The sequence below is a fragment of the Conger conger genome, chromosome 18, assembly GCF_963514075.1.
Source record: "Conger conger chromosome 18, fConCon1.1, whole genome shotgun sequence".
Classification (NCBI taxonomy): Eukaryota; Metazoa; Chordata; class Actinopteri; order Anguilliformes; family Congridae; genus Conger; species Conger conger.
The window spans coordinates 28602817-28612816 of NC_083777.1; the positions used below are offsets into that span (position 1 = coordinate 28602817).

Here is a 10000-nt window from a genome sequence, read left to right on the forward strand (position 1 = left end):
GCTGGCTGAATGTTGGCTGAACGCTGGCTGAACGTCGGCTGAACGCTGGCTGAATGTTGGCTGAACGCTGGCTGAACGTTGGCTGAACGTTGGCTGAACGTCGGCTGAACGTTGGCTGAACGTCGGCTGAACGCTGGCAGAACGCTGGCTGAACGTCGGCTGAACGCTGGCTGAATGTTGGCTGAACGCTGGCTGAACGTTGGCTGAACGTTGGCTGAACGTCGGCTGAACGTTGGCTGAACGCTGGCAGAACGCTGGCTGAACGTCGGCTGAACGCTGGCGCTCACCGTAGCCCGGGCCCTGCAGGCTGTAGGTCAGGATGCCGTTCTCTCCCTCGTCCAGATCGGTAGCGGTCAGCGTGATGATGGACGTGCCGCTGGGCTCGTTCTCGAACACGCTGGTGCTGAAGACCCGTTCCGCGAAGCGCGGCCGGAAGTCGTTCACGTCCAGAACCGTCACCAGAACCTTCCAGAGGGGGAGGGAGGGAGCCCGGAACATTCCGGTCACATACTGAACATTCACAAACCCCTCAGGGACTATGCTCACACACTGGAGAGACCACATTACATTTATCATGTGTGTCTACAGGTCAACACTGCCACTGGGTTTATGTCAGACAGAACTGGGTCAAATTTTGGGATTCAAATGCTTTTCTGTGCTCAGTTGATCTTGCCTGGTGCAACTGAGCCAACCAAGATGACCAGAAGGTGGGGTTTGTGCTTTCTCTATTTATTTGTACTTTCTGAGTATTTCATAGGTTCCAGTACACCAGACAAGCTCAGAAAAGTATATGAATCCAAAACATTTTACACAGGTCTGGCATTAGACACCATAATTGTCCGCTGGTGAGCAGTGTGCTTATGTGTGTAAGAGTCGAGATGCTGAGTAGATGCCCCATTTGTGAGCATGATCATAGCAGAGTGTGTATTTGATTCATTACTGGGATGTAAAGGTCAACACACTCATTGTATTGCATCTATTCAACGTATCATTTAGCGTGTATTAGACTAGCAGCCAGTTCTGTAAATGTGAACGTGGTGATTGTTTTCCACACATTAGTTCTGATGAAGTGTCCACCACCTGGACAGAATTCTCCCGACGGTTGTTGGTACTTCCTCCCGGGTTGTCCCTGGCAACTGCTGTCAGGGTGTAGTGGTCCTTTGTCTCTCGGTCCAGCGGAGACAGGATGTAGATGTCGCCCTGTGAGGAGGAAGAGGAAGAGGAAGAGTGATGAGAGAGGGTAAAACAGTGACAATGGCGGACAACGAGGATGGGATGTCGGTGTATGTGCATGTCTGTGCACATATAGATGTGTGCATCTGACTGTGTGTGCATGTTAGTGTGTGTATGTGTGTGTTTAAGTCAGGGAGTGTGTGTTAGTGTGTGTGTGTGTGTGTGTTTAAGTCAGGGAGTGTGTGTATGTGTGTGTTTAAGTCAGGGAGTGTGTGTGTCTGTGTTTAAGTCAGGGAGTGTGTGTTAGTGTGTGTGTGTGTGTGTGTGTGTTTAAGTCAGGGAGTGTGTGTATGTGTTTAAGTCAGGGAGTGTGTGTTAGTGTGTGTTTAAGTCAGGGAGCGTGTGTGTGTGTGTGTGTGTGAGTGTGTGTGTGTGTGTGAGAGTGTGTGTGTGTGTGCGTGAGCGTGTGTGTGTGTGAGTGTGTGTGTGTGTGTGCGTGAGCGTGCGTGTGTGTGTGAGTGTGTGTGAGTGTGCGTGTGTGTGTGTGTGTGCGTGTGTGTGTGTGCGTGAGTGTGTGTGTGTGTGTGAGTGTGAGTGTGTGTGTGAGTGTGTGTGTGCGTGAGCGTGTGTGTGTGTGAGTGTGTGTGTGTGTGTGCGTGAGCGTGCGTGTGCGTGTGTGTGTGAGTGTGCGTGTGTGTGTGTGTGTGAGTGTGTGTGTGCGTGTGTGTGTGCGTGAGTGTGTGTGTGTGTGTGAGTGTGAGTGTGTGTGTGAGTGTGTGTGTGCGTGTGTGTGTGTGTGAGTGTGTGTGTGTGAGACTCACAGTTGTGGGCGTGATCCCAAACTTGCCCTCCCCGTCCACCAGGCTGTACTCGATGACGGAGAACAATCCAGAATCTGCGTCAGTGGCACTAACCCTCACGATGACCGTACCCAGGGCCACGTCCTCAAACACAGGCTTCTACAGAGACACATGGGAGCAGACAACACCTCCTCAAACACAGCCTTCTACAGAGAGAACATGTCCTCAAACACAGCCTTCTACTGAGAGAACATGTCCTCAAACACAGACTTCCACAGAGAGAACACGTCCTCAAACACAGGCTTCTACAGAGAGAACATGTCCTCAAACACAGCCTTCTACAGAGAGAACACGTCCTCAAACACAGCCTTCTACTGAGAGAACATGTCCTCAAACACAGCCTTCTACAGAGAGAACATGTCCTCAAACACAGACTTCTACAGAGAGAACACATCCTCAAACACAGCCTTCTACAGAGACAGCACCTCCTCTATCACAGCCTCCTACAGACAGAGCACCTCCTCTAACACGGCCTCCTACAGAGACAGGGAGGTGCAGTAAAGGGCGGATTACTCCCTTACGGCTGAATAAACAGCTAGAGAGACGTGTGTGGCATTACGCTGTTCCGGTACCTGGTAGGACGCCTGGGTGAAGATGGGGTTGTTGTCGTTGACGTCGACAATGTGGAGGAAGACGGGCAGCTCAACAGCTCGTATGGGACTGCCCTGGTCCTGCGCTCGCACAGTGAAGTTCAGCCACTGCACCAGCTCATAGTCCACCGTCCTGTTGGCCACGATTTTACCTGTGCAGACACGCGTGGGACACCTGTGAGAGGCGTGCGTTTAAGGGCAGTGCTACGCTACAGAGTCTGTTCTCATCCCACGATGGTGGAATGACCTCCCCGTGGACATCAGAACAGCATAGACTCTAACCACCTTCAAACACAGACTGAAGACTCACTTCTTCAGGCTGCACCTCTCCCCACCCCTCCCTACCTCCCCGCAGTCTCTAATTAGCCATGCATGCTACATGCTGTAATTATTGGACTTATGTTTATTTGTTTTACTATTCGTGTTACAGTTGCTAAAACTGTTTTTACTACTACTTCTTGGTCAGTTTCTGATGAACCTAAAAGGGTTCAAGCTTTTATCGATGTGGCCACTTCCATCACTTAGAACTGGACTTCCCTCGATGGTTTTCAGCACACTTGTCCCTGGTTCTGATTTGCACTCTTATTATACGTCGCTCCGGAGAAGAGTGTCTGCCTGATGCCTAAGGTAAGGTAATGCAATGTAGTATAATGTGAATTTGGGCGTGGTGGGGTACCTGTGGAGGGGTCCTCCAGACGCACGTACCCCCCGCGGGGCAGGTGCAGCAGCTGGTAGGTCACCTGGCCGTTGGGGCCCTTGTCGGGGTCGACGGCGGAGACAGACAGCAGGGTGGTCCCCGGCTGGGCCCCTTCCAGGATCATCTCAGAGAAATTAGTCACGCCGAAGGGGCGGAACCGAGGGACGTTATCGTTCACGTCCAGAACGTTCACCGTCAGCCTCGCTGTGGAGTGAGAGAGGGAGGGAGGGGGAGAGAGAGAGAGGGGGATAAAAGAGAGAAGGACGAGGGAGGTGTGAAAGAGGGAGAATGAGAGGGGTACCCTGCTGAAAAAAACTGCTCAAGCAAGGTTTTGATAAACAGCTGGTAGCTGGTAGATCAGTTCAGACCAGCACCATACTCAAGATGGTTTGACCAGCTCAAGCTCCGTATGTTTTCAAACAGATGGTAGCTGGTCATTTCAAGCTGGTCATAGCTGTATCTTACACAAGGGTACGTGCAAACTGCATGAATGTGCAAGTCCTACTTAATGTACAGAAGTGTGTGTCAGTTGTCAGCCTGCAGGGAGGAGAGACAGGAGGATGGAAGAGAGGAAGACGGTCTCACCATTAGGAACGCTGACTGACAGGTCGATGACATCGCTGGCATTGTCGTGAACAGACACCATGATCTCAAAGGTGGCCACCAGCTCCCTGTTCAGTGGGTTACGCACAAACACAGCACCTGAGGAGAAAAACACACACACATGCCACACACACATACGCACATGCACACACACACCACACACAAACAAATTCAATAAATCCACAAGGATAGAATCTCTGTCCTGATCTCATTCGTTGAATAGATTTCCCCAATTTATTCACATGGAAACATCACAGAGCTAGCCAGAGGAAACTGGACGCCTGCCATTTGGCAACTGCTGCTGTTGAGCTTTTGTTGCGATTTCCATTATTTCATTTCATTTCACGTCATTTGGATGTAATTACACTGATGTCATTTTTACATGAGTTGGGCCTAATTACAGTCACGTTGCCAGGCCCGGGGAACTGACCGGTGACGAAGTCGATGCCGAAGGAGTCGTGCAGTCCGTCCACGGGGTTGTTGCCGTCGTCCCGGGCCTCCACGGAGATGATGTAATACTCCAGCCGGGGTCGGAGGTCGGGGTCCTCGGCGGTGAGGGTGGCCACCACGGTGCCGGCGGGCGTGGACTCGTTGACGTTGACGGTCTGCACGGGCTGCAGGAAGCGGGGCCGCGAGTCGTTGACGTCGTCCAGCAGGACGGACAGCGTGGCGGTGCCGGAGAGGGTCGGCGTGCCGCGGTCCGTGGCCACGATCACCAGGCGGTACGAGCCGCGCTCCTCGCGGTCCAGCGTGGCGTTGGCCACCAGCACGGCGCCCGACAGCGAGTCGATGACGAAGCGGTCCTGCGCCCCGCTCTCCAGCCGGTACAGCAGCCAGCCGTTGGCGCCGGAGTCCGCGTCGCTCGCCGAGAGCTGAGTCACCACCACCCCTGGGAGAGGGCGGGAGAGGGCGGGAGGGGCGGCCGCTTAACTGAAGTCACCGTCATTTATCACTTGTTATTTAGCTGGTGCCATGTCCCTGCCGTCCCTGGCTGTGATAGACAGGGACATGGGCGGGGCTAAATGGCATGGCTGGGATTGGATTGACAGGGCCGGGGGGGGCGGGGGTACCTGTGGGGCTGTGATTGACAGGGCCGGGGGGGGGGGCGGGGGTACCTGTGGGGCTGTGATTGACAGGGCTGGGGGGGGGGGGTACCTGTGGGGCTGTGATTGACAGGGCCGGGGGGGGCGGGGGTACCTGTGAGGCTGTGATTGACAGGGCCGGGGGGGGGGCGGGGGTACCTGTGGGGCTGTGATTGACAGGGCTGTGGGCGGGGTACCTGTGGGGCTGTGATTGACAGGGCAGTGGGTGGGGTTATCTGTGGGGCTATGATTGACAGGGCTGTGTGTATCACTGGGGCTGTGATTGACAGGGCCGGGGGGGCGGGGGTACCTGTGGGGCTGTGATTGACCAGGGCCGGGGGGGGGGGGGCGGGGGTACCTGTGGGGCTGTTCTCAGGCAGGTGCACAGTGATGCTGGAGGGGCTGAAGACGGGGCGGTTGTCGTTCTTGTCCAGGATGGTGATGGTGAGGGGCACACTACTGCTCAGACCCCCCACGTCTTCTGCCACCAGCAGCAGCTCCACCTGGGGGTCCGAAAACGCCTCCCGGTCCAACTGCGCCCCCTGCCGCACTTTCACCACCCCTGAGGACAGGGAGTAATGATGTCACCCGATTAAAGTGCTTTAAATTAGACAGCACCACCATCACAGTGCTCAAAAAAATAAAATAATTACCCTGTATTTAGACTTAAAATCGTATGTCTGGGCGGCCTGTAGCGTAGTGGTTAAGGTAAATGACTGGGACACGCAAGGTCGGTGGTTCGATCCCCGGTGTAGCCACAATAAGATCCGCACAGCCGTTGGGCCCTTGAGCAAGGCCCTTAACCCTGCATTGCTCCATGGGAGGATTGTCTCCTGCTTAGTCTAATCAACTGTATGTCGCTCTGGATAAGAGCATCTGCCAAATGCCAATAATGTAAATGTAATGTAATGTCTATTGTTTCATATGTTTTTTTTGCTAAAGAATACAGACATATTGCCAGTGAGGTGAGACAGTTTGAATCATCTCAGGATTTACCAATGGGGTAAGAAAATGTTACTTGTCAAGCAAACAGTAACTTAAAACACTGGAATGTTTTCTACTTGAGAGAGAGTAAAAAGATTTCAAGGGCCACTTTCATAGACACAGATTAAGCCTAATCCTAGACTAAATGACATTTTCCATGGAGAGTCTCAAAGTCACATTACAGCAGGTAATTGCTCGGACAGGTGTGCTCTTGAGTGACAGACCTGTGACCGAGCCCACGGTGAAGAGGTCCATTCTGGGGCCCAGCACCCGGTACCGCACCACCGCGTTGGGCCCGATGTCCTTGTCCACAGCCCGAACCGGCCCGTTCTCCAGCGTCACCTCCTTGCCTGGGAGGAGGAGAGGAGAGGACTCTGCACTTTACATACCTCCAGCCCAACACCCAGGCTATGCACAGTTACACAGGGCCACAGCAGTCAGGGGAACAGGCCCAGACAGACAGGGGGCAGGTTTGGAGACAGACAGACAGGGGGCAGGTTTGGACACAGACAGACAGGGGGCAGGTTTGGACACAGACAGACAGGGGGCAGATTTGGAGACAGACAGACAGGGGGCAGGTTTGGAGACAGACAGACAGGGGGCAGGTTTGGACACAGACAGACAGGGGGCAGGTTTGGACACAGACAGACAGGGGGCAGGTTTGGACACAGACAGACAGGGGGCAGGTTTGGACACAGACAGACAGGGGGCAGATTTGGAGACAGACAGACAGGGGGCAGATTTGGAGACAGACAGACAGGGGGCAGGTTTGGAGACAGACAGACAGGGGGCAGGTTTGGACACAGACAGACAGGGGGCAGATTTGGAGACAGACAGACAGGGGGCAGGTTTGGAGACAGACAGACAGGGGGCAGGTTTGGAGACAGACAGACAGGGGGCAGGTTTGGAGACAGACAGACAGGGGGCAGGTTTGGAGACAGACAGACAGGGGGCAGGTTTGGACACAGACAGACAGGGGGCAGATTTGGAGACAGACAGACAGGGGGCAGGTTTGGAGACAGACAGACAGGGGGCAGGTTTGGACACAGACAGACAGGGGGCAGGTTTGGACACAGACAGACAGGGGGCAGGTTTGGACACAGACAGACAGGGGGCAGGTTTGGACACAGACAGACAGGGGGCAGATTTGGAGACAGACAGACAGGGGGCAGATTTGGAGACAGACAGACAGGGGGCAGGTTTGGAGACAGACAGACAGGGGGCAGGTTTGGACACAGACAGACAGGGGGCAGATTTGGAGACAGACAGACAGGGGGCAGGTTTGGAGACAGACAGACAGGGGGCAGGTTTGGAGACAGACAGACAGGGGGCAGGTTTGGAGACAGACAGACAGGGGGCAGGTTTGGAGACAGACAGACAGGGGGCAGGTTTGGAGACAGACAGACAGGGGGCAGGTTTGGACACAGACAGACAGGGGGCAGATTTGGAGACAGACAGACAGGGGGCAGGTTTGGAGACAGACAGACAGGGGGCAGATTTGGAGACAGACAGACAGGGGGCAGGTTTGGAGACAGACAGACAGGGGGCAGGTTTGGAGACAGACAGACAGGGGGCAGGTTTGGAGACAGACAGACAGGGGGCAGGTTTGGAGACAGACAGACAGGGGGCAGGTTTGGAGACAGACAGACAGGGGGCAGGTTTAGACACAGACAGACAGGGGAACAGGCCTAGTCACAGACAGGGTGCCAGGTTTGGACACAGACAGATGGGGGAACAGGCCCAGACAGACAGGGTGCCAGGTTTGGACACAGACAGATGGAGGAACAGGCCCAGACAGACAGGGTGCCAGGTTTGGACACAGAGACAGGGGAACAAGCCCAGACAGACAGGGTGCCAGGTTTGGACACAGACAGATGGGGGAACATGACCTTGGCGGTACCTGCAGGGGCGTTCTCGCTGATCTCCGCTCGGTATCTGGGCTGGCTGAAGATGGGCCTGTTGTCATTCTCATCCAGGACAGTGATCTCCAGGGTGTCTGAGTCCTGTGGAGAGAGAGAGGGAAGAGAGAGAGAGAGGGAGGAAAGAGAGAGGAGAAAGGGAGAGAGGAAGGGAGGGAGAGAGAGAGGGAAAGGGAGAGGGAGGAGAGAGGGAGAGAGAGAGAGAAGGAGGGAGAGAGAGAGGTCGAGTTAGAGCTGGTAATGCTGGTCTTTGTAAGGATTCAGTGGCCTGCAGAGTTTATATAGGGAGGGATGATCTATATATCAGGAGTAGTGATGGTGTACAGTGTATATCAGGAGTAGTGATGGTGTATACAGTGTATATCAGGAGTAGTGATGGTGTAGTGTATAACAGGAGTAGTGATGGTGCACAGTGTATATCAGGAGTAGTGATGGTGTATACAGTGTATATCAGGAGTAGTGATGGTGTTCAGTGTATATCAGGAGTAGTGATGGTGTATACAGTGTATATCAGGAGTAGTGATGGTGTACACAGTGTATATCAGGAGTAGTGATGGTGTACAGTGTATATCAGGAGTAGTGATGGTGTATATCAGGAGTAGTGATGGTGTACAGTGTATATCAGGAGTAGTGATGGTGTATACAGTGTATATCAGGAGTAGTGATGGTGTACACAGTGTATATCAGGAGTAGTGATGGTGTACAGTGTATATCAGGAGTAGTGATGGTGTATATCAGGAGTAGTGATGGTGTACAGTGTATATCAGGAGTAGTGATGGTGTTCAGTGTATATCAGGAGTAGTGATGGTGTTCAGTGTATATCAGGAGTAGTGATGGTGTTCAGTTATATCAGGAGTAGTGATGGTGTACACAGTGTATATCAGGAGTAGTGATGGTGTAGTGTATAGCAGGAGTAGTGATGGTGCACAGTGTATATCAGGAGTAGTGATGGTGTATACAGTGTATATCAGGAGTAGTGATGGTGTACACAGTGTATATCAGGATTAGTGATGTGTACAGTGTATATCAGGAGTAGTGATGGTGTACACAGTGAATATCAGGAGTAGTGATGGTGTACACAGTGTATATCAGGAGTAGTGATGGTGTATACAGTGTATATCAGGAGTAGTGATGGTGTTCAGTATATATCAGGAGTAGTGATGGTGTATACAGTGTATATCAGGAGTAGTGATGGTGTACACAGTGTATATCAGGAGTAGTGATGGTGTACAGTGTATATCAGGAGTAGTGATGGTGTATATCAGGAGTAGTGATGGTGTACAGTGTATATCAGGAGTAGTGATGGTGTATACAGTGTATATCAGGAGTAGTGATGGTGTACACAGTGTATATCAGGAGTAGTGATGGTGTACAGTGTATATCAGGAGTAGTGATGGTGTATATCAGGAGTAGTGACGGTGTACAGTGTATATCAGGAGTAGTGATGGTGTTCGGTGTATATCAGGAGTAGTGATGGTGTTCAGTGTATATCAGGAGTAGTGATGGTGTTCAGTTATATCAGGAGTAGTGATGGTGTACACAGTGTATATCAGGAGTAGTGATGGTGTAGTGTATAGCAGGAGTAGTGATGGTGCACAGTGTATATCAGGAGTAGTGATGGTGTATACAGTGTATATCAGGAGTAGTGATGGTGTACACAGTGTATATCAGGATTAGTGATGGTGTACAGTGTATATCAGGAGTAGTGATGGTGTACACAGTGTATATCAGGAGTAGTGATGGTGTACACAGTGTATATCAGGAGTAGTGATGGTGTATACAGTGTATATCATGAGTAGTGATGGTGTGCACAGTGTATATCAGGAGTAGTGATGGTGTATACAGTGTATATCAGGAGTAATGATGGTGTATATCAGGAGTAGTGATGGTGCACAGTGTATATCAGGAGTAGTGATGGTGCACAGTGTATATCGGGAGTAGTGATGGTGTTCAGTGTATATCAGGAGTAGTGATGGTGTATATCAGGAGTAGTGATGGTGCACAGTGTATATCAGGAGTAGTGATGGTGCGCAGTGTATATCGGGAGTAGTGATGGTGTTCAGTGTATATCAGGAGTAGTGATGGTGTTCAG

The 10000-nt window shown here is 52.2% G+C and overlaps 1 protein-coding gene across 1 annotated transcript in view; it reads right to left on the reverse strand.

The window, feature by feature from the left end:
• The window catches only part of cdh23 (cadherin-related 23), a 209271-nt gene that overhangs the window by 14718 nt on the left and 184553 nt on the right, over nt 1-10000 (reverse strand). Inside the window, exons 43-52 of the mRNA XM_061227464.1 lie at nt 7885-7992; nt 6214-6334; nt 5364-5567; nt 4354-4812; nt 3906-4022; nt 3300-3524; nt 2606-2775; nt 1995-2132; nt 1081-1200; nt 288-465 (exon numbers count right to left, since the gene is read on the reverse strand). Of these exons, the coding sequence (XP_061083448.1) occupies nt 288-465; nt 1081-1200; nt 1995-2132; nt 2606-2775; nt 3300-3524; nt 3906-4022; nt 4354-4812; nt 5364-5567; nt 6214-6334; nt 7885-7992 (1840 nt within the window). The remainder of the gene's footprint in view (nt 1-287; nt 466-1080; nt 1201-1994; nt 2133-2605; nt 2776-3299; nt 3525-3905; nt 4023-4353; nt 4813-5363; nt 5568-6213; nt 6335-7884; nt 7993-10000) is intronic.